This window comes from Globicephala melas, chromosome 1 (genome assembly GCF_963455315.2).
Source record: "Globicephala melas chromosome 1, mGloMel1.2, whole genome shotgun sequence".
In the NCBI taxonomy this organism is placed as follows: domain Eukaryota; kingdom Metazoa; phylum Chordata; class Mammalia; order Artiodactyla; family Delphinidae; genus Globicephala; species Globicephala melas.
The window spans coordinates 33,014,705-33,038,630 of NC_083314.1; the positions used below are offsets into that span (position 1 = coordinate 33,014,705).

The 23,926-nt window shown below is 50.8% G+C and overlaps 2 protein-coding genes across 2 annotated transcripts; both read right to left on the bottom strand.

Moving 5' to 3' along the window:
* Window positions 1-3,284: 3,284 nt before the first annotated feature.
* KISS1 (KiSS-1 metastasis suppressor) lies at window positions 3,285-5,606 on the bottom strand. Its single transcript, XM_030872732.2, has 2 exons — window positions 5,504-5,606; window positions 3,285-3,598 (listed from the first exon to the last, which is right to left on the bottom strand). The coding sequence occupies exons 1-2, from the start codon at window positions 5,604-5,606 to the stop codon at window positions 3,285-3,287; spliced, it is 417 nt and encodes a 138-aa protein (XP_030728592.1).
* A 4,420-nt stretch (window positions 5,607-10,026) lies between these two features.
* Window positions 10,027-23,385, bottom strand: GOLT1A (golgi transport 1A). The gene is made up of 5 exons (XM_030872733.2): window positions 23,256-23,385; window positions 14,090-14,181; window positions 12,888-13,066; window positions 10,931-10,994; window positions 10,027-10,254 (listed from the first exon to the last, which is right to left on the bottom strand). Exons 1-5 carry the CDS (start codon window positions 23,278-23,280, stop codon window positions 10,216-10,218), a joined length of 399 nt encoding a protein of 132 aa, XP_030728593.2. The 5' UTR covers window positions 23,281-23,385; the 3' UTR covers window positions 10,027-10,215.
* Window positions 23,386-23,926: the final 541 nt, after the last annotated feature.

Here is a 23,926-nt window from a genome sequence, read left to right on the forward strand (position 1 = left end):
CTGAGCTGAGTATGGAAGCCTGTTGGGCTCTGATGTTTTAAAATGGAAGAAGGGCGAGGAAGGGCATACTAACTCCCCTGGGACTTGACATCTTTTGCCTCCCTATGACCAAGTCTGGACCTGGGGAAGCTGCTTCCAGAGAAAGGAGACAGACAGGGGCAAAAGTCAGATGCCTGACCCCAAACAGGAGGTTTGAGGGGAGGAGACCTGCTCTGGGGATTGGTAACCTCACCTGTGTTGTCATTAAAGAAGTTGGAGAGGCATCGGGATAGAGTGACATTGGCTGCCAGAGACCTGCTACCCAAGACAAATCATTCAGGAAGAGGGTTGGCTCTGCCACACAGCAGGGACAGAGAAAAAGGAAAGACTGTAGCGTGTAGGAAGATTATGATACATGGAATTAGAATGTGAGTCTCACTCTGGGCTCCCTAACTTGCCAGCCAACCTTGGGCGCACCACTTGACTTCTCCAAGAATACTGCCCACCTCTTGCAGTTGTTGTGAGGTTGAAATGGAGTAGCCCTGTGCTTGGCACACTACAGGACTAAAAAATTGCTTGTTAATATATTACTAGTGATACTAGAGGCAGAAGTCCCCCTGCATCCCTCCCACCCCCGCCCTCCATATTCCTTTGCTTAGGGGCATGAGACCACTTCCCTACTAGTGCAACAGACTTACCAAAATGGAAGGAATATGGAAAGAGATGCTCCTACCTCCCATTCCCCAGGGAAGGATGCCCAGGTCCTCCTGGTTTCTTGCCCCTTGGGGACTGTCTAGAGTTCCCAGGAAGGACTGGGTTTGAGAGACCCTAGGCAGCCCTACCTCCAAGTCTTTGGGCTCTGGTGCCCTAGCTCTCTGAGTCCACCCAGAAGTCTTGGGAGGTAGATGGGAGTCCCCGGGGCCCCTCACAGCCTGTACCTTCCCTCCAATCAATTCAGAGTCAGGCTGGGAGCCTCATGAAACCAAAAACCCCTTCACCCCATGGAGATCCCCATCCCTTCACAGCACATGGGGTCAAGAACTGCAAAGCCTTGAGTCTCACAGGCACAGTCCTGGGCAGGAAGACCAGGACAGGTGGATCCAGCTCTTCTGCTACCCACTGAAGCAGCTAGAACAGAGATCCTGGAGAGCACTTGGGTTGCAGTGGGAGCTAGTAAGGCCTGAAATGTAGTTAGAGGGGCCACACCACACACAGCGTCACACAGACACATGTATGTTTCTCATATTTACCCCTCTTACACATACCTTCTCACACACAGGCCTGCTTCTTATACCAGAGAACACATTTCACTCTCCTGCCCCTGAAGCAACACACACACACACACACACCTCTGCCTCCTATCTGCCTGAACTTGAGGTCATGAGGAGAAATTAGGGGAGATCACAGGAAATTTTGTAAAATTAGGTTGGCTAAGAGCAGATTTTAGAGACCATTAGCTTCTTCCTACGCATAGACTTCATCAGAGAAAGGATTGGTCCAGGGAATAGGAGAATAACTCACTTAACAAAATAGCTATTGAGTTTATGATTCCTCTCCCAGAGGTACAGGGACACACACCCCAGGTCGTTTGGGGGATGAAATATCAACAGCATCACCCTGTCATGCATGCTAGGACATGAGCTCACAGCAGTTCCAATAATTTGAGAGATCCTGGAGGACGGTTTCTGAGTAGAGATGGGGGTAGGGCAGGTTGTCGTGTTCCCATAGCAGCCTATCTCATTGCCATAGCAACAAGATTCTGCCTCCATTCTATGGAGTCCTGGTTTCTGTAATGGGTGGAACACTGGTGTTTCATGGAGTGGTGGTGGATCACACAATCCTTCTAGGAAAGAACATTTCCATTCTAAAACAAGCAAGGTAGGGACTTCCCTGGTGGTCCAGGGGCTAAGAATCTGCCTTCCAATGCAGGGGACATGGGTCCGATCCCTGGCTGGGGAACTAAGTTCCCAATGCCCCAGGGCAACTAAGCACATGCGCTGCAACTAGAGAGAAGCCCGCGCTGCAACGAAGAGCCTGCGCACCGCAACGAAGACCAGCTCAGCCAAAACCAAGCAGGGTACGCGTAGCGTGAGGCTGTCAAGTAGGGCTGGGTTTTCTTGTGGGCTTAGAAGCCTAGAATTCCTGGAGTTTCCCAACTGACAAGCTCTACTCCTTCCTACAGCAGTTTAAACTCCCCAGCTATTGGGGTCTCCCAGGAATGTCCCCACAAGGCAGGTTGACCATTCCTAATGTTCACCACAGCTGACTCAGATGGAAACCCTGCCACGTCAGAGAGGTGTGACAGTGCAATGGGGAAGCCAGGAGCCTGAAATGGCTTGCCACTCATTGGCTGTGTGCCTTGAGTGAGATATTTATCTTTCTGAACCTCAGGATTCTCACTTGTGAAAATGGGGTTAACACATACTCAGCCCCCTGGGTGGTTCAAAGCACGTAGCGAAGTGATGAACATAAAGCACTGGACCCATCCAGGGTTTCGGGGGTGGGGGTGGGGTGGGTGGGTGGGCGGGGAGGGGGTGATTGGCAGATGGATGGCCCAGTGCACTGCTGACATTCCTTGCGCATGGAGTGGGGCTTCAGTGTGGTTGTGGCCAAGCACCCCAGTGGAGGTCTGACTGTGGACCTAAGGTGTTATTTAAACCTCAGTGGAGGGGGCAGTGGTTGGCATCATCTTCCAGATCAGGCTGTCCGACTGGCTAAAAACTTCCCTGGGAAAGGGGAAGGTACTTAAGCCATCTGCCTTCCCCTGGCCTAGATCAGTGCTACTCAAAGTGTGGGTGTCGGCTCATGGCCCTCTGAAAAATGTTGGTTACCCATCTGCAGTGACATAGGTCTAGGAATTAAGAGAACATCTTCAGAAATTTTTATAGCTATTTGATATTGCAGTAACACCACCCAAGCAGCATCCAATTTGAGCTTCTTTTTAGTTATTTTTAAAAGTCTTATAGAGATTCAGTGTGTGTGTGTGTGTGTGTGTGTGTGTGTGTGTGTGTAAAAGTACCCATCTGCCCCGAATTGGGGGAAAAAACAACTTGGTCCTTTACCTCTAGTTTTAAAATCATTGACCTTGATAACACTAAAGCCTTCTTAAAACCAGCTGAAGATCCAACTGAGAGAGAAGGGGAACAATCTCATCCGCGCCGCTTGCAAAAATTAGCCACGGATCACAAGCAGGTGAGACGGCAGCATTTCCTTTATTGCTTCAGGAAAAAGACTGCAGGCCCCTCCCACTGCCCCGCCCCCAGCCCCGGCCCCGATTTGGAAGGTCTAAGGCCGCACCTCCGCGCTCAGCCCCGCCCGGCGCCTTGGCCGCGGCTGCCGGGCGGCGCAGTGTGTCGCTTTCCGTAACGTAGACCGAAGGAGTTCCAGTTGTAGGCGGACAGGTCCTTCTCCCGCTGCACCAGCACCGCGCCGCCCGGGGCGGGGATCAGGCGACTGCGGGGGGCGCACAGGCCCGGCAGCTGGGGCCCAGCGGAGCTCTCGGGTGGAGGGCACAGCGAGGCCCCCCGAGGGCTCGGCCCGGCAGCGGCGGGCTTCCTCTCCGCGCACCGCGGGCTCTGCGCCCCGGAGGCCAGGAGCGCCGGAGGTCTGAGCCGCGGGCCTAGGACAGAGCCACAGGGAGAGGCTGACGTGAGGCCGGGGCCCGGGAAAGACGGCTTTGGAACACCTACTCACATTCCCATCCTCTGCTTCCCTTTTGTTCCTTGACCCCCTAGGAAGCTCAGAGCTCCAAGCTCAGCAGCATCTTAGCTTGGGTGGTTAGGCCATTTGCTCCTCCTTCCTTCAATATAGCTTTGATTTCACATGTTTTACAGAATTGTCTTGAATGTCTTTTATATTGATTACTTTTTTTTTTTTAGGAAGCAAGCAGGGTAGAGCTTGGAAATAAAGAAAACTCAAGTATTTGCTGGACACCCAGCTTTGCTCCTCTTCGTGGCCCTCTGGCTGGCCCGCCTGTGCATCAGGCTCCCACTAGACTGAGCTCCTAGGGCGGTTGGGGCCATGTTCATTCATCTCTGAGTCTCTCAGAGTCTTGAAAACAGTGCCTTGCACATACTAGGGCCTCAAAAATGCTTGTTAAATATATAAAAGCTAATGAAAGGCTCGTAGTTACAGAAATGAAGCAAGTGAAGCTAAGACCATTGTGCCTCCACACCCCCAACAAGTGTGACCCCTAAAAGGCTATATAAGGGCTTCAACAAAGAAGGGAAATTATCTGGGTCACCTCAACCAGCTCACCTCCCCCACTCCAGGTATAATCTTTCCCCTTCACACTGAGGGTTAATGAGGCTAATTTGGAAGGCACTCCACATGCAAGGCTCATTAAGTGCACTATACCTTTTAGCAGTAAAGTAGTGCAACTAGCTCTCAGGAGACAATGACCCCAGCAAATTGTGGCAAGAGATCAGTGGAAATGAGGTCTGGGGTGTGAGTGGGTGTGTGTTGGGTGGAGGGTAGTTGGCTTTGAGCCCTGCTCTTCAGTGCCCTGGCATACTCTGGAGAAAAGCGGGCATGGTCCAGAGTTAGTTATAATCTTCCTAGGAGGGCCCTGGGCCTGGCTGAGATGGAAGAGACAATGACTTCCTTTCTAGCTACAGCCACCATCCCAGCAGGAGGATCACTGCTTAGGCTATTGTTTTTAGCATCACCTAAGCTTTTGCCAGAAAGAGCTAAGAGCTCAATGTCCCCAGGGCAGTGATGATGTTATACTCTGGGGGATCCTCCCTCACCCAGAAAGAACACCCGATCCCAGGAGAGAAGACACACTTGGCAAGGGACACCCAGGGCCATGTTCTCTTTGCTTTGGGATAGCTTATGGGCACAGTGATATCTTGTGTATAGAGAGAATGCTGCAAGTTCCAGAGCTAGAGGAACTGAGGTCCCCAGAGGCCAAGCTGACCACCCAGCAGTGTTAAACCCCCCTCCTGACTTGGGGATGAGCACCATCCTAGCTCATGCCCTGTAGAGGGCACTCTTTGGGAGCTCAGTGCCTGCTGGGTTTCTGCAGCATTGGATTGAGTGACTTCGGGAACGTTTCTTTACCTCTTTGGGCCTCAGTTTCTCCAGCTCATCAGTTTCACAATGAACTCATAATGTTGACAGATATTAAGGATCTGTCCTTTTGTGTAGGCTATTTTTTTTTTTTTCAAATTTCCCATAAAGGAACTGAGGTCACTGGTAAGACAAACTTGCATAGTAAATTCCTTCCTAGCAGATCTGCACAGAGAGGTGGTTGGCGGAGAGCAGAGAAAACCATGCAGGAGCTCGGTGGTTAACAAGCACCTGAACCTGGGTGAGCCTCCTGATGTCCGTAACAGTGGCAAGACATTCCTGCTTGCAAGGTTAGCGAGGCCCCTAAACGTGTTGCATGTATCAGTCTTAGGTTTCCATTAAACGCAGCTTTAAATTCACGTCACGAGACTAGCCATATCTGAAGAATATGGTAACTCTCATTTTGCAACAACTCACTTGCTCCCTCCCACCCTTCTTCCCAGACAACACATACCTGTGGCTCTAGGGTTCTCCATGGGCGTCGCCTTTTCTAATGTCTCCCTGAAGGAGACGGCACAGAGGAAAATCGTCAACTGCCAAGAAACCAGCGAGTTCATCGTGGTCCCGGAAGTGTCCTGAGACCAAGACAGAGAGAGGGCGGAGGGGCTAGGTTAGGCACGCCCTCTGGGCTGGGTGATGGGGCAGATCCCAGCATGACGTGGGACCCTTGGAAGGGAGGAGACAGCCCCTGCCCTTGGAGGCCCTCAGTGGAGGGATGAGGCTGAACAGACACAGCACGGAAATGGGACTGAGACCACTTGCACCGTATCGTCCAAGCTGAACTCATGCTAGGTGAGAATCATAGGGAGGGCTTCCTGCAGGTGAGGCCAGTAAGGTTAGGAAGGAAGGAGAGAAGGAAAGAAGGGAGGGAGGGAGGGAGGAAGGATTCATATCAGTGGAAGGGGCAGGACTGCTTGGGTTGGAAAATGGCCGGGATTCTGAATCTCAGGTTTGCTTGAGAGGAATGTTGGAGAAACAAGGAATGAGGTGCAGTGTGGCAGTGAGCAGGGAAAGGTGAAGTGAAGTGGGGCAAGGAGTTCCACTGAATGGAGGACGCTGAGGTCCCCACCTGCTCTCTGGAGCCTGGGAGCAGGCTCTTCTTCCCTCCATGCTGGGCTCTGCATAAATGACAGCTTTCTGTGCTCCACTCTCCCCACTAGAATGTGCCTTCCCGAACCTGGCCCAGTTCCCTCCTGCTGTAATGGGAACTTAATTCCTTTCCTTTTTCAAGAAAAATGAAGAAAGAGGCAATCATCTTGCTTGCTCTCATAACCCTTCATAGCCTTGAAAACCGTCATTAAATTGTCTTATTGCCTGTAATTCAGGAAAGAGAAAAAAACTTTCCCTGATTTATCAGGTCAACTGTCTCCATATTCTATTCCCCGTGGTCTCTGAGAGGATATGAATATAATCGACTTCATGATTTTGGCTGTTGAGGTGGGAGCTGTGTGCTCTGACCCCCTCTTCATCCCCTTTCCCCTCTCATCCCCACCACCGCCCCCCCCAGCTCTTCCAGCTCCCAAGTCTGATTTCTCTTTGAAAAAGTCACCAGGCATTTTGAGACTGTCCAAACATGATTAAAGACAAATTGGTGGAGAGCCAGGCAGCACTGCAGGCTGAGCAGAAGGGAGTGGGTGCCAGATCTAAAGGCTCGAGCCTCCCTCTGTGGTCGAGCGGTAAGGGGGCAGGGCGGGGGGACTATCATTTGTGCCCGTCAGCTCCTAACGGTGGCTCAGCCCCATCCAACCCTCTGTTGTGGCCCCCACTCCCCTTTCCTCTCCCTGCTCCAACCGGGACGCAGGCATGGGGTAGAGTAAGGGTGGGATTAGGAGGACTCAGATCTATAGCCACAGCTCCACCCTCCCTCCCTGTGAGACAAGAGCAAGTCACCTCCCATCTCTAGACGTCATTGCTCCATGTATAAAATAAGAGCGTTGAGTCAGACTGGCCACCGACTGTCCCCTCAGATGGTCACTTATCCTTGCAGACTTTGACTCTGTGACACCCTGAAACCCAGACCATGGCTTTCTGCACCTGCCTTAAGGCCTGGGTCGGGGCATGGAGTAGAGAGAGGATCAGTCCACTAGAGAGAACAGTGCAAAACCATTTCTTTTATGGCTTCAGGCCATGGATGCACAGGGTCCAGGTCAGTTCCGAAGTCATTCCTGATCGCAGCACCTGGTTGGCGCTATGGGTGCACAGGTGTGCTAAGACGCAGGGTTGCTTCCCCCAGGCCCTCCCCTGGGATCTAGCACAAGAAATTGAGCCGTAATCAGAATCATCGCAGAATAACACGGTAAATGAGAGGCTGGAGGCATGTGAGCACAGGGTGGGTGGGGAGGCCCGGGGGTGTGTCAGAGCCCATGGGAGCCTGATGTGGAGGGTCCAGGCAGGCTTTCTGCAGGGGGTGGCACCTGAGCTGAGTTTCTGAGCACTGAAGGCAGTCCCAGCAAGGGAACTGGAGCTGGGTGTGGAGGGAAGTGCGGGCCCTCCAGCCTGCCAGGAGGGTGAAACTTTGCTGGAGAGAGAGTGAGTGATGAGGCTGGGGAAGGGGCCACCAGGGGCTTTATCCCCAGGCGGTGTGAGCCAGAGGGGAATGTGTGTAGATTAGTGTTTCACATGGAGCATTCAGGCTGCTCTTCAGAAGCAGGATGGTGAGTGGGGAAGGAGGCAGAGGGCAGGCTGTGTGGTTAGAAGGTAGTGTTCCTTCTTCATGCTCCTCTCACCTGTATTGCACCCTCCCCATCCCATCATAGGTAGCACATACCATGAGAACTTTGGGTTTCCCCCACTACCTGTCCCCAGTGCACACCTACACCCCTCCCCCAACTCTTGGTTCACTGCCCAGCACAGGGGCTTTTAACACATGTGGTAGAATTGAGTTGTTTGGAAAAGAACCATCAGCTTCCAAGGGGCCACGAGTGGCTGTCCTGCTGTGGGCATTTTTGTGGTCTCCCTGCCCCAGGGGTTTTGTACCTAGAGAGTAACAGGAATTCCAGGCTTGGTTGGAAAGCTTTTGGGGTGGGGCAGCTCCCTTCTGCAGTGATCCCATCTCTTAGTGCCAGGGCTGGCAGGGTACACGGGGGCTCTTTGTTTAGGTCTGTGTTTGCCATCCACACATCAGGGAACTGCCCAGAGGAGTCCTGTTGAGCCTGTGAGCCCCAGGAGTTCCCCAGCTCCCTCCAAAAGCTTCTGTGGCCTCTCATCCCAGCCAGAGAGTTCATTCACTGTATTCATTCTTTCTACAGAAAAGAATCCCCAGGGTCCTGGTTTCATAAAGTGCAAGTTAACATCATTTACCCAGACATCCCAGAATAAATCTGGCCAGCCGAGTAATCAGGGAAGATCGGCACCCCCTTGGCCTGCCTGGGACGCCTCCGTCAGTCTTGGAACTGAACCTGCTCCCAGCTTGGAGCCTCCCTGAGTCCGGCCGGAGCCTTCCCCTGTGTGGGTGCTGCAGCGCACCTACCTTGCCTTGGCTCCGTCCTGAGGGGTCTCCGAGGTGATGACTCTGCTTGGCTGAGTGAACACCTGGAGGGAGGGGAGATGGGCTCCTGGGCTCGCTGTCACCAGCTCCCTGGTCACGTCCCTTTTATAAAGCCCATGGTGACGTCTCCAGGCATAGGTCCACCTCTGCCTCCCCCTCCCTCCTCCTCAGACCCCCTCAGAGAGCACGGCGCTCCGAGCGATGACGGCTGACTCCCGCCTCCTGGTTCTCATGACTGAAATCAGCCTTGTTCTGCCCCTCCAGAAGCCTTCCAAGGCTGGCTTTCTGATTGCCGCTAGTTCTTTCCAGCCTACTCACCGCTTCTCCCCGACCCACTCCAAGACCCATTCTGCCCCAAACAACATGAAAATGGACTGTTGGGGGGGGGGGGCAGAGTGTCAGCGGGCAATGTTCCCCCTCCAGACAAGTGAGTAGGATGCAGGGGGGGAAGGGGGAGGAGGTGGCACAGTCTGCCCCGGGGGCTCCTTGCTCCCCGTGTGCTCCTGGCTCTGGCAGCTCAGTTGGGGTCTCAGACCAGAAGGCGGCTCCTGGGCTGGGATCTGGGACTGGGTGGGGGGATTGTCTCTTTTTTTTCTTCCTTCCTTCCTCCCTTCTTTCCCCAAGCAATTCCTGAGCAAGGGCTCAGCAGGGGGTTTGGAGATGAACATGCCGAGGTCCGATGGGCGAGACAGGTATGTGAGCAGCTGGCTAAGAAAGCAGCAGCTTTGCAGCTCTAGAAGATGGGCGTACCTGGGAAGCACTAAGGGAACTCGGAGGAGTGCCTTCCAGCTGCAGTGTGTCGGGAGGTGCTGCTCCTGGGGCCCCACAGTCATGTCCTGTGGCACCTCGATCACACGGTTTTGGAATTGTTGTGAGCCTCGCTTTGAAGTGGGGCAGGTCTCCTTCCCTTTGCACCCTCAGCACCCGCTCCTTTGCTCCGTACAGACACAGGGGCCCTCACAGAGACTTATTAAATGTACGCATTGCAGGGGACTCCTGTCTCTTTCTTGGGCCTGCAAGGATGCGCTTTACCCTTGAATAAAGTGCTTCCCAGGACAGAGACTGGGGCCCTTGGAAGGTAGGGGCTATGTCTCTACCTCAGCACAGAGGCTACCTGGTGGGTGAGCTGTGCAGACATCCACCTAATTAATGGTTGAGAAGCACTTCCCACCATGATGGGGATTAATACCCATCACTTGTTTAATACCTCCTACTAACAGGGGCTTGCAAACATATTATCTCACTCATTAGGACTCGTAGACACGAGGGTAAGAATGATAGGTCATGAGAGCAGGCCTGCTTCTTGCCATGTGTGTGGGCCTGCCCTGAGTCAGAGAATGGACTTAATGGGCTACAGACACTGACTTTGAGTCTCAGGCACATTTACAGCTTGGGGATTTAATCTTTGCTTTTCCTCTGATAAATACAGGGTGGGGTGTGATCCCCGTTCAATCTCCACAGGACCTGGATCTCTGCTCCCAATGGTCCTGACAGCGTCTTGCATTGACTTGGGGATTTGAGGTCAGTCACTCGGCTCCATCCTTCCTTCTGGACTTGGAGAGGTCCGGGTACGATGGGGAGATGAGTCAGTGCAGGGTGGGGGCCTGAGGGGGTGGCCCCCATTTCCTTTCCAGCCCCCTGAACCAATGATCCAAGTTCAAGCAGCTTATCTCTGCTGTTCAGACCATTGAGCTGGTGCCTTGAAGCCTCCGGAACAGCTGTGGGAGCCAAGAATCATTACTCCAGACAAAGAGTGCGGAGCAGACTCAATATCTAGGTTATTACGAAGATGGCCTTGAGAGCTGGGGGCAGTGCCAGGCGCAGATATGGAGAGGGGACAGCGGGGGTGTGTCCAGGGGGCGGGCATGTCAAGGTGCTGGCTTAGAGCCTCTGTGAGCTTCTCAGAGAGCTTGTATTCTGTCTGGTGCTTCAGAGAAAGGGAGGGGCAGTGGCTAGGGACCACTGCCCCATGCCTGCCTCAAGGAGAGGACAGAATCTGCCACCTGATTTTCCTGTTGTCACTGGCTGTCACACATCCTCTCTGTGCCTGGGGCCCAGACTCAGCCCTCTCTCCGGAAGTCTGGCACGTTCTGGCTGGGTCACCTAGACTCCCTCAGGCTCCGTTTCTTTGGCCGTAATAGGGAGCTACTGACAAACACCGTTCTCTACACCCACACCTTTGGCACAACTGCTCACACCCGTCATCTCATCTGCTGTTGTCAAATGGAGAAGGTAGAGGGAGGGGAAGAGGAGCTGAGGCTGGCCCACCTGGGGAAGGGGCTTTGAGGGGAGATGGGGAAGTGTCCACTGTGCCTGGGGCTGCTGTTCTACTAAGTCCGTGTGCTTCCCCCACCCCAAGGCACCGCCACCAAGCCACACGCATAATCCACTTACCACGCTCAGGAAGGGGATGTTGGAGGTATTGCCCAAGAAGTCAAAGGCGACAGAGAAAAAGCCCCTAGGAGCAGAGAGGCGAAGGGAGTGGTCAGTGATGGCCCCAGAGGGGAGGATGAGGGCAGCGAGGCTGAGGTCCCCCCTAAGGCTCCAGCTTTGGCTCCCAAGAGAATGGGCTCCTGGGCACTGGGGGCGGGCGTGCTTCTGCACCCCTGTTTTTTTGAGAGGCAGCCAAGTGGAGTAGTTAAGAATGAAGGCCCTGAGGTCAGGCTCCCTGGGTTCAAATCTTGGCTCTACCACTCACTGGCGCTGTATAAACTTAGGCAAATTTCTTCACTTCTCTGAATCTATTTCCAGCTGTGAAATGGGGTTAATAATAATCGTATCTACATCATAGGGCCTTACACAGAGAAATGCTTGGGAAATGTTTATTTTTATTATTGTTACTGTCTTCTCCTCCCTAGACCGGGTGTGTACCGCCTGCCGCATGTTTCCTGGGCTCCAGGCATGGATCGCTATTGGAGGCTGCGCTCACTGTTCTCCCCCACGCCTCGGCGCCCCATTCTTACCACACACCCCCTGGCATGGATGGGTGATCCATGCTTGGAGGCATGGAGGTTGGTGTGGGAAGGGGAGCAGAAATCTGAGTTCTGGCTGAGCTACTTCCTTTCCCTGGGCCTCAGGTCCCTGAGGTTCGCTTGGGTCTCTGAGGTCTCTTATAGCTCTGAGGTTTTTTTTTGCCCCTTCCATGCTGCTGCAAGGTGTCTTTCTCAAGGTTTACTTTTGGTTAGAACTGCTGAGTCTGCAGTGGCCCCACTCACACTTCCAAGTCCTCAATAAATGGTAACTATTGTCAGAGTTAGTCTTCTTCACTAAATTGCAAGTTCCACAGGAAGTTTCTCCTCGTTTAGTGCCATATCCCCACACCTAGCCCTGTATTTGGCACGTAGTAGGTACTTTTTATATATCTGACTATTTGAATGAATGACTGTTTGAATAATGACATCGTTGAAAAATAATGGGTGGCAGAACGCATGTGAGAGAATTTCATTTCCTGCAATCACACTACATGATGTCTCTGAAGTCTAGGGCATCAGGCCGATCAGGTGTTTTCAAGGCTACACTGAGTAAGCTGATGGTTCCGATTAGCCTAAGGTTCCTGGTCCACAGCTCCTTCCCATGAGTCCCTAAGCCATGATTCTTCTAGCCCACATCATCCCCATCCCACCCCTGTTCTCTCCACAGTGCCCCAGAAATGGTCTTCCTCAGTATCCTTTTCTTTCTTCTCCTTAAAGACCCTTCAGTCTTCTCTGAGACCCTACCCACCCCTCAAGGCCTGTCTCAGGTCCTGCTTCCTCTGGGACACCTCCCTGGCCCTGATGGAGGCCACACACCTTCGCTGAGTTCCACCGTGTCTTTCACCAGGCCCAGGCTGACACTGGACGGGCCGAAGCCAGAGACACCTGGGTCAAGTTCAGATCCTTTGCATACTACTTGTGAGGGCTCAGGCAGGGCTCCGAGCATTGGTTTCCTGATTTGCAAGTAGAGGACAATCCTACAATGGGTTGTGGAGATGACAAAATGAGAGGATGCTTGTGAGCATGCCTGGTGCATGTGAGGGGCTTAGTAGATGTTAGTTCACTGCCCTTCCTCCCTATCTGGACTGCCAGACTTGAGGGCAGGTCCTGTGTCTCCTCCCTGGTGACAGGCACAGTGATGGGGACACAGCAGGTACTCCATGTTTACTGATGGATGGGCTGATTCTTCCAACTTATCCTTCGGCCTATGGTTGGTGTCCACCTGATGCTCCTCCCCATTTTCAACCCTTCCAAGGCTCCCGTCTCTTGCAGGATAAAGTCCAGCTTCTGTATGCGCTGCTGGTCATGCTGCCCAAACCTGACCTCAGCCGTTCAGAGGCCCTGGTGGGCCCATCCAGGGGAAGGGGACCTGCACTCACCTGAAGAGGTTAAAGAAACCATAGGTTTCCAGGGACATGCCCAGGAGGGGCCAGCGCAGGAGCACGATGACCACGCCCCCCAGGAAGAAGCTGGTCCCCTTGAGCTTGTGCCTCTGGAAGAAGAAGGAAAACGTCTTCCTCAGGCCGATGATGAGGGAGAGGCCAGTCAGGAACAGCAGCTGTGGGAGAGGGAGGGGGTGGGTGTGAGAACAAACACCCTGGCTCCCTCTGCTCCCTCGGGAGTCAGGGGCCAGGCCTGGAGCTGCGCATCAGGCATGCGGCAGGACTTGCTAACTCTTCAAGGAGGGATAATATTGGAGAGGGTGAGTAATTTGAACTGCTTAGGAACAGAAGTGCCCAGAGGCAGGGTGGACCAGGAGACCTTTGAAGGTCTCTAGCTTGTCACCCAATTCGACCCACTTTCTTGGATCCCAAGCACTTCTTCTTATATGATATCATTTCTCATCACACCTCCTAAGTAAGATGGGAAAGATAGTGAGATTCTCTCCATTTTACAAAGGTGAAGGCTGAAGCCTGAATAGGTTAGGCAGCCACACCCAGAGTCACAGGGCAGTGTCAGGGCTCCAGCCTGTGGCAGCATTCTCCAGGCCCTCCACTCTATGGCCCTGTCACCACCTTCAGCTTGCCTCCCAACGATCCCTTAAGAGTGCCTGGCCTCCTGTCAAGCTTAACTCTCTGGCTTTCTTCCAGCACGTTCCATGCTTTCCCTCCCCTTCTCCATACCTCTTCTCTTGTTCCATCCACCTGGAAGTGCTTTATCCTCTCCACACTCACTTATTTCCTAAATTGTTTTTCATCCTTCTCCCACAGGGCGCGCTCTCTTTTCTCCAAGCACCTTGTTTCATATTAGGTGCGTTTATTTTACAGTGACTTTACCACTGCCCCTGTCTTCCTCCCCAGTCGTGTATGTTGATGTGACATTCCTGTCCCTAGGTGGTGGGATTCTCACGGGGCGTCTGATTCATCTTGGTACCCTCAGGGCCTTGCCCAGAGCTTGGCATGAGAATCCAGGTCCTTAGATTCTCTGTGCCCCATAGGCCTCCCCATCCATCCCCAGCCACCCCTTGCCTGCCTGCGCTTGGTGGTGCCCAGCGCATGGATGGGCTCGATCTGAATAAACTCAGGGCTGACCCTCCCGGCAACGGAGACCTCAGGTAGGTTCACACGGCTTGGGGACTCACGTTTCCGAAGGCCAGGAGCACCGAATCAAAGTACAGGAACATTCCAAAGAGGATGAAGAAGACGCCGAAGCCGGTGGTGCCCACACCAATCTCTGCAATGGGCAAGGAGGCTGTGGTGGGATGGGCTTTGGGGAGCAGCTTGGGATGCTGGAACTTCCCCCCATTGCCGCTGGACAGGTGCCCTCTGGGGGGCGGGGGATGGCGTGGCTCCATTGCCATCCAGGAATCTTGGCTTCTGTGCTCTCAGGGAATGACAGGAGGGGAAGGGAAGGATGGGCACGAATCTATGTTTAGCACCTGGAAACTGCTGGTCAGTTCTATATACTCTGGCGTCCTGTCCTCACAACATCTCTATGAGGTAGCTAGTGATACCCTCACCACTTTCTATTTTCAGTGTCCTCTTGTCTTCAAATGCCACGTCACCTAGATCATTATCAGGGTTGGGTCTCTGGCTGAACACAACCCTCTGCCTACTCTGTTCCTGCCCTCTTGCTTTTGGGAGCCGCTTGATGCCCAACTCACACCAGGGCCGAAGGGTACCACTGAAAGCTCACAGCCATATCCCCAAAGTGTCTCACAGCTGCCCAGCTGGCCTGCCCTATGTCAGGAGGCTTGCCCTCCTGAACAGTTCTTTACAGTGTCTCCTTCCTTCTCTAAACCGCCCCGCTTCCCAGCCTTCTGATGACGACCTCTCACACTTGACTGGGAAAGAGAAGTCATTGACTGGAAATGTGCTCATCACCTCGGAGTCTACACCACAGCCAGCACCGTGGCTGCCCTGCCACACACCCCTCGGAACCCTAACTTCAGCCACAGGTAGGCCCCAGCAGCAGCGTGTCTTTTGCTTTGTGTCTCCTCGTTCTTTGAACTACAGGAGTTGGCTCAGAGCCAGGGAGCCCAGCACAGATAGGCTATTTAGGATATGAAGTTCCCTTTCTCTTAAACCCCCTCCATCACACAGAATTGTTAATTTTACTTTATCTGTGCAGCTCTGGTGGTCAACAAATGACAGTTCATTGTGTTGCTTCATTTTTAAATTGAATCAAGTTGAAAATTTTATCTTAAATTACAATAAAATACAAGTAAAATTTATCATCTTAACCATTTTTAGGTATACAGTTCAGTGGTACTAAGTACATTCACCTTGTTGTGCTATCACCACCACCCACATCCAGAACTCTTTTCATCTTGCAAAACTGAAACTCTGTAACCTCTAAACAACTCCCCGTTCCCCGCTCTCTCTGGCAACCACCATTCTACTTTCTATGGTTCTGACCAGTCTAGGTACCTCATATGATTGGAATCATACAGTACGTGTCTCTGTGTGACTGCCTTATTTCACTCAGCATAATGTCTTCAAGGTTTATCCATGTTGTAGCATGTGTCAGAATTTCCTTCCTTTTTAAGGCTGAATAATATTCCATTGTATGCATATACTACATTTTGTTTATCTAGTCATCTGTGGATGGACGTGGGTTGCTTCCGCCTTTTGGCTATTGTAAATAATGCTACTGTGAGCACGGGTGAACAAATATCTCTCCGAGACTCTACTTTCACTTCTTTTGGGTATATACCCAGAAGTGGAATTGCTGGGCCATGTGGTAGTTCTATTTTGAAGTTTTTGAGAAACCACCATACTGCTTCCCACAGAAGTTACACCATTTTACATTCCCAGTAGTGGTGTACAAGGGGTTCCAACTTCTCTATCTCCTCACCAACACTTGTTACTTTCTGTTTTTTCGCTTTGTTTTGTTTTTGATAGCATCCATCCTAAGGGGTGTGAGGTGGTATCTCACTGAGGTTTTGATTTGCATTTCCTTGATGATTAGTGGTGTTGAGTACCTTTCATGTGCTTGTTGGTCATTTGTATATCTTCTTTGGAGAAGTGTCTATTCAAGTCCTTTGCCCATTTTTAAAACAGGTTGTTTGGGGTTTTTTGTTGTTCAGTTGTAGGAGTTCTTTGTATATTCTGTATAGTAACCCCTTATCAGATACAAGATTTGCCAATATTTTCTCCTATTCTGTAGGTTGCCTTTTCACTCTGTTGATTGTGTCCTTTGATACACAGAAGTTTTAAATTTTCATATAGTCCAGTGTATCTATTTTTTTCTTTAGTTGCCTGTGCTTTTGGTATCACACCCAAGAAATAATGGTCAAATTCAGCATCATGAAGCTTTTCTCCTATGTTTTCTTCTAAGAGTTTGTTTTAGTTCTTACTTAGAGCTAAAATGAACTTTGAGTTAATTTTTACATATGGTGTAAGGTATGGGTCCGATTTCATTCTTTTGCCTGTGAATATCCAGTTTTCCCAACATCATTTGTTGAAAAGACTGTCCTTTCTCCATTGAACGGTCTTGGCACCCATGTTGAAAACCATGTGGCCATATATGCCAGGGTTTATTTCTGGGCTCTCTTTTATATTCCATTGGTCTCTATGTCTGTCTTTATGCCAGTCCCACACTGTTTTGATTACTGTAGGTTTGTAATAAGTTTTGAAATCAGGAAGTTTGAAACCTCCAACTTTGTTCTTCTTTTTCAAGATTGCTTTGGCTATTCGAGATCCCTTGAGATTCCATGTGAATTTTAGGATGGATTTTTCTATTTCTGCAAAAAATGCCATTGGGATTTTGATAGATTATTGCATTGAATCTGTAGACTGCCTTCTGTAGTATTGACATCTTAACAATATTAAGTCTTCCAATCCATGAATATGGGTCTTTCTACCTATTTGTGTCTTTTAAAATTTCTTTCAGCAACATTTTGTAGTTTCCAGGGTACAAGCCTTTTGCCTCCTTAGTTAGGTTTATTCCTAAGATTAGGTTTACTGGCTAAATTATATTTACAACTGAAAGAAAATGAAACACAATTGTCTTTCAGGTAGGTAGTTAATCTTTCCTAATCTGTTACCATACAGACCTTAAGAGGATTAGGATCAGTTCCAGTATAGAAATAAGGCCAAAGGACTTTAAAAGATCTTTAAAAATACAGAGATGAGATTTATTGTTCAAATTATGGATTGAAACCTCGTTCAACTCATATTCTAGAAAAATGCCGGTCTAATTGGGTCTCCATTTTGGCAGAGCTGGGTTTGCTAGGAATGAGTACAACATCATTTCTCTCAGCATATCCCCCCCCGCCCCCCCCCCCCAGAATCCAACTGCTACTAATGGCAATTCCTCCTGTTTCTGACAAATCTCCATAATCTATTTAAGTTTGTTTCCTGTTTCCATGTCCTAGAATGCCTGCCTGAATTAAATCTCTTAGAACCCAAGACACTGGGTAGAGCACAACCCCCTTGGTCATTATGAAGTTTGTGTTCTGTCTTTCCATGTTGCATGATTTTTCTACCCTCAGAGACAGTGAGTTGAGGATCTAGAAGTACATCTATCTTGTCATGATAATTTTACACGGGCCAGGGTACTGTGGAGGAAGACCACAACCATATTTCTTTAATCTGAATGACAAAGGTATTTTAAGTTTTTATGCCCGTTATAAAAATCTCTTATTAGCTTACACTCACCATAAAAATAGGTCAGTTCTGACAATACACCCTTCTGGTCTATCTCCCTTAGTAGATATTTTTGTGTGGAAACATAACATGGGCATTTTATTGGGTTTTCATTTTGTTTTGTTAGAATATCCACATGCCCATGCTGTAAACACTTAAGTACAGCCTCTTACTCATTTTGTAGAAATCATACATTTCTCAAATTCATATTTCATGTCTTCTATATTATACTTTTTTCTGCAACAATGATTTGCTGGCTTGTATGGTTATTACTTTTCCGACTTGTTCCACACTGCCCTTCAAGGGCTGGTGCATTTCCACAATTTTTCTGCAATGGAGGCAGCCTTCTTTATGGGCCACAATTAGTGCTTCCAGCGTTCAGCGGAGAAACTACACAGTACCCCACAGAAAAGGGTCAGAAACTGTGTTTCTCACACACAAGCCTCAGACCTTGCTCTGCCTCTCACCTGTGGAGTAGCTGAGGGATTTCAGTCAAATTACCAGCCAGGGGCTGCTCCTGAAGTTCTTCTTGGGGCAGAAAGCATGGCAGAGAGGGTGGGGGATGGGACACATCACCAGGAGTGACAGAAGTGCCTGCAGCCCACCGTCCCCAGGATGCAGTTGGGGCAGTGCACCCCTTGCTGGAGGTCACCCAGTCTCCAGGCTCTGGGGCAGAGAACAGCTGGGAGACTGACGGAACTCTCCAGAGAGGCCTGGCTCTCCAGGGCGCCACCTGGTGAGAAGTGGGGCCCTCACCAGACCGCAGAGAACAACCGGGCTGATGGCTGCTCCAAAGTCCTGTTTAGATCCCGCCCTGCAGCACTAACTGAAGCCGGGTTCAATGTCTTTCTTGCTTCCAGAAGCAGCTACAGCTCCAAGGAACGCAATATCCCCTGGAGCAGGCGGATGGGTCCCTCTGGTCTGAGGCTGTGCAAGGGAGCCTCAGACACCATTCACTTTCTCTCTCTCTCTCTTTCTCTTTTCTTTTTTTTTTAAAAATTTATTTGGCTGTGTTGGGTCTTCATTGCTGCTCACGGGCTTTCTCTAGTTGTGGCAAACAGGGGCTACTCTTCGTTGCGGTGTGCGGGCTTCTCATTGCGGTGGCTTCTCTTGTCGCAGAGCAGGGCTCTAGGCGTACGGGCTTCAGTAGTTGTGGCACACAGGTTCAGTAGTTGTGGCTTTCAGGCTCTAGAGTGCAGGCTCAGTAGTTGTGGCGCACGGGCTTAGTTGCTCTGCGGCATGTAGGATCTTCTCCGAACATGGCTCAAACCCGCGTCTCTTGCATTGGCAGGTGGATTCTTAACCACTGCGCCACCAGGGAAGCCCAGCAGGCGGATTCTTAACCACCGCCAGGGAAGTCCCTCTCCCACTTTTTTAAAAATCAATATCAAATGGACATAAAAGTTGCAAGTACAGTACAAAGAATTTTTTTCCTGAACCATTTGAAAGCAGTTGCCACCGGCTATCTCATCGCCCCTGAATACTTGGCTGTGGTTTCCTTTATTCTCCTATACAGCCAGGACACAACGTCAAAGTCAGGAGATTAACACTGATACATTACTACCATCCAACCCTCAGACCCCATTCAGGTTTCATCAGTTGTCCCAGTCATATCATTCACGGCAAAAAGATCCAATTCAGAATCACCTGTGGCATGTGGTTGCCATGTCTCTTCAGGCTGTTTTGTCTGAAACAGTTCCTCAGTCTCTCCTTGACATGACCTTGACACTTATGAAGATTTGGGCCAGTTATCCTGTAGCTGTCCCTCTGTTTGGGTTTGTCTGATGTTTCCTCGTGACTAGGTTCAGGTTATGCAGAGATATCAACAAGAGGTGATGCTGTGTTCTTCTCACTGCATCTATTAGGTGATGCACAGCTTCAATTTGACCTGTTACTGAATGATGCTTCTTTAAGTACTTCATCAAGGCGGAGTCTGCAGGCCCCTCCACCATAAAGTTACTCTCCAGTTTCCACCCCAACCCTTCCAGGATGCCCCCCTCCCCCTGGCCTGGCACCAGGCAAACCCCAGTGTGAACCCACCAGCCCGGCGAGGGCCCTGACACCCACCCTGGGCACCGCCCCCCTGCTACCTCATGGCTTTAAGACTGAATTGTTCAGGAAGAGGAAGGAGGCAAAGGGGAAGAGAAAGAGCCTTGTTTCTCTTTTCAAAATTAACAACAGTGATTAATAGTAATAATTGTTAACACTAATGAACACATGGTGCCAGGCAGTCTAAGCACTTTATGTGTATTAACTCGTTTAATTTTCATAACTGCCTATGAGGTAGGTATGCTTTAGCCCCATTTCACAAACAGAACGGAAACACTGAGAGGTCTTAACCTGTGCCCAGGGGTGCACAGCCAACAGCTGGCAGAACCAGGGTATGAACCCTGTAGACTGGCTCTAGAAAAAGTGCCTTTCACCAACCCTGTCCGGTCCACTTCTGCCCCCACCCCCTCTACAGAGAGGCTCTTGCTTGGGCCTCCCACGACGTCCATGTTCCCAAATCCAAAGGAGAGGGGTCGGTCCTCATCTGTCAGCAGTTGGCCACTCCCTTCTTGAAATAGCCTGTGGTGGGTTCCGTGACACCATATTCTTGATTTCTTTCCTGCTGTCTGGCCACTCTTTCCCAGGCTTCTTCACCAGCTCCCACTTCTTTCTCTTCTCTTGGGGTTTGAATTGCTCAGGGCTTCAGCTCCAGCTCATTTCTCTTCTCATTCTAGTTTCACGCGAATTTACACATCTTTAAGTATCTCTTGCGTGCTGACAATGTTGATATTTATCTTTCTCGTCCATGCCTCCTTTGAGCTTCCAAACTCCTATCCAGCTGCTTACTTGGCATATCTGCACGTTTTTCTCTCTCCAAGGCATCTTGAACTCAACAGGTCCAAACTGAGCTATTGATTTTCCTTCCTTAAAGCTGCACCTGGCACACTTTTCCCCAAATGAATGAAATGTCATCGCCACCCACTCAGCAGCTCGAGGCAGAAGCCCAAGAGCCACACCGAGTCTCCCTCATTGTTCCTACCACCCCTCCTCCATTCAATCCACAGCTAAGTTTTATTGCTTCTTCCTCCTAAATGTATCTTGAAAGCTGTCCATCTCTCTCCACCCTTACCACTTAATTCTAAGCCACCATTATCTCTTTCCTGGACTTCTGAGACATCCCCCAGTTAGTCTCCTGCTTCATTCCTGCCACCCTCTTATCCCTTCTCCACACAGCAGTCAGGGGCCTTGGAAAACATATTAGCACAGCGTACAGTCCGTCATGGCTTAGAATGCAACAGAGTCATCCCACCCATGCCCTGGCTTACAGGCCCTGCATGATGGGGCCTAGGCTTGCTTGTCCAACTTCATCTTCTGCCCTTGCCTGCCATACTCCAAACACATCATTGTTTCCATGACGAGCCTTCCTGCGTCGGGGCCTTTGTACATGCGGTTTCTCCCCACTTGCTATCTGCCCAACACACACTCCTTCAGGTCTCAACACAAATGTCGGTTTCTCAGGGAAACCTGGTCCACTATCTGTTCCCGACTTAATCTGGTTCCCTCATATTTTTTCTCTTCGTAGGACTTACTTAGCACATTCTTCATAGAACTTAGCCCATTTTGATTTAATGTTGGCTTGCCCCTGGGCTCAGGCCTCAGCCCTCTTGTATTTTTTCCCCTAAGTCGGTGTTTCTCAACTTGGGGTGGAGGGTGGGGCTGATGGGTAGGTTGGCAATTTTGTTCCCCTGGGGACATTTGGTAACGTAAGAAGACGTTTTGATGGTCACAAGTGGGAGTGAGAGTGTGCTACTGCCATCTAGTGGGTAGAGGCCAGGGATGCTGCTAAAATCCTACAATGGACAGGACAGATCCCCCTCCCCCCCCAAATGTCAGTAGTGGGGAGGCTGAGAAACTGTGCCCAGGCGATCTCATGGTTTTACATACCATCCCTACGCTGGCAACTCCCAAATTTCTCTCCATTGCAGACTAATATACCTGACTACCTACTTGACATGGAACTCGACATGTCTAAAACCCAAATCCTGCCTTCCCCCCTACTCAACCCTTCTAATTGCTCAGGCTGAAAATACTGGAGGCATTCTTGAATTCTTTCTCTCACAACCCACATCCAGTCCATCAGCAAATCCTTTCAGCAATTTCCTCAGCGCAGATCCAGCACTGACTGCTCCCCACCAGTTTGCTGCTACCACCCTGGTCTCCTCCACTGTCTCTCACCTCAGAACTGGTCTCCTCCATCACCTCTCACTTCTGAACTGGTCTCCACTGCCTCTCACCTCAGAACTGGTCTCCGCCATCTCTCACCTCAGAACTGGTTTCCTCCATCACCTCTTACCTTGGAACTGGTCTCCTTCACCACCTCTTACCTCGGAACTGGTCTCCTTCACCATCTCTTGCCTCAAAACTGGTCTCTCTGTTGCTGACCCCACCCCTCCACAGTCTGTCTATTCTCAATCCAGCACCCAGAGTGATCTTTTAAAAATATAAGCAGATCATATCACTCCTCTGCACAAAACCTTCTAATAGTTTCCCATCTTATGGAGATAAAACCAAAATTCTTACACAGCCTGGCCTCTGAGTGACCTCCCTGACTATCCTCCTATTGCTCTCCCCTCTCCTCACTTTGTTCCACCCACACCAGCCTCCTTGTTTGTCAAACACACCAAAATATGCTAATGCCTCAGGGCCTTTGCACTGGTGGTCCCCTCTTCCTAGAACATTTCCCCCCCCCCGCCCCAGACAGCTGCGTGGCTTTGCTCCCTCACTTCCTATGGATCTCTGTATAAAAGTACCTTCCCAGGTAAGCTTAGTGACCACTCTATACAAAACAGTCACCCCTCCTACCCTGCACTCCCAAGCCTCTTTACCCTGTTTTATTTTTGTCCAGAGGGAGGTATCACCATCTGACATACTACATACTGACTTCATCTGCTAATTACCTGTTTCCTCATTCTGGAACATAAGCAGGGAATATGTCTGTTCCATTCACTGTTGCATACCCTGTGCCCCAAACAGTGCTTGGTACATAAAGGAGACAAATTTGTTCAGTGAATGAATGAATATTATCTCCAGTTCACAGATAAGACACTGGCTTTAAGTAACTCACCCAAATGAAACTTATAGAGCCACAGTTTTCACCACTTCTCCTGGACCTTGGGACTACCTCCCTGCCCTCTTCCCTGAATAAAGGGGAAAGATATTTAGGAGTGAGGACAGAGTGATTTGGGGAGGGGATTTGAGTTTAGTTTCTGATAAGAAGGAGCCAGGGCCACAGGATACCCTAAGAGTTTGTGGGGGAAAGATGTCTCAATAGGCAGAGGCCTTCTAGGTCCACCCTTGTAGTATCCCATGTTTAAGAATCCTGAATGGGGAAGGGACCAGCCTGAGTGGTGAACTTGCCAGTTCCTCCAGGCACCAGCCTCTGGCGACCTGGGGGCCCTGGGCAACCCCCCAACCCCTGGAAGGAAGGGAGCCACACCCGGCCCTGGCCGTGCTGCCTGAAGGATGCCAACAGGGCAGCTCCCAGCCACTAGCTCCAGAGGTCGCCTTGCAGGTTCCCCAGAGAAAGATCCCGGCTGGGAGGGGCTGCATCTTGACCCACCCTAGCCGGTCCAGCCAGCCCCCTCGACAGCACCAGCCCCTCGCACTCACTCTGCCATTCGGTGATGGAGATCATGCTGCGGGCTGCCTGGGGGACCTTCCGGGTGGAAGCTGGCAAGGGGTGAGGAGCCCAGAGGACCGAACTTGTACATGCCCAAGGGAAGCTGACCCTTGGTAAGTTGTGAAATGAGCCTCTGGTAAATCATTAACTCCCCCTAGACAGACGCGCGCGCGCACACACACACACACACACACACACACACACACACACACACACGGCTGCTTAAAGTCAGGAGTTTCCCTCCGGGTTCTTCCCAGAGGGCACTGCTCCCACCCACGCGCTCCGCCCACTCGGAGAAGGCCACTCCCATCTGACCCCTGTGTTCCCCACCACCCCGTGCCCTGAGGCTGAGTTCAGCTGTTTCCATCTCTTTTGCAAAATTTGGACTCTTTATGGAAGAATTGGGATTTAGGAGTACCTGGATTCCTTACTGGCTTGGTGGAAGGTGTGGGAAGAGTTGGGATCTGTCTCTCTCTGGAAAAGTACTAAATTCATCTTGTAAGTAGTTTGCTCGCTTTGTGCCAGTACCCACGCTAGACACTAGGGGCGACAAACAACTGAGTAAAACCTGTTGCTGGCAGCCTTAGGAGAGCGCCAGATTCGGTTGAATCTAGGGCAAAAACGTCCCAAGGGAGTTAGACACGGAGGGCTTCGGCCTCCT

What these genes read in the sequence shown, in the direction of transcription:
- KISS1 (XM_030872732.2), bottom strand. Translation starts at nt 5,606, where the DNA reads ATGAACTCGCTGGTTTCTTGGCAGTTGACGATTTTCCTCTGTGCCGTC. An exon ending in GGAGAACCCTAGAGCCACAG is followed by an intron (nt 3,599 to 5,503) that starts GTATGTGTTGTC and finishes GCTCTGTCCTAG; the next exon opens with GCCCGCGGCTCAGACCTCCG.
- GOLT1A (XM_030872733.2), bottom strand. Translation starts at nt 23,280, where the DNA reads ATGATCTCCATCACCGAATGGCAGA. An exon ending in CTCCATCACCGAATGGCAGA is followed by an intron (nt 14,182 to 23,255) that starts GTGAGTGCGAGG and finishes TGCCCATTGCAG; the next exon opens with AGATTGGTGTGGGCACCACC. An exon ending in GGTTTCTTTAACCTCTTCAG is followed by an intron (nt 10,995 to 12,887) that starts GTGAGTGCAGGT and finishes CTCTGCTCCTAG; the next exon opens with GGGCTTTTTCTCTGTCGCCT.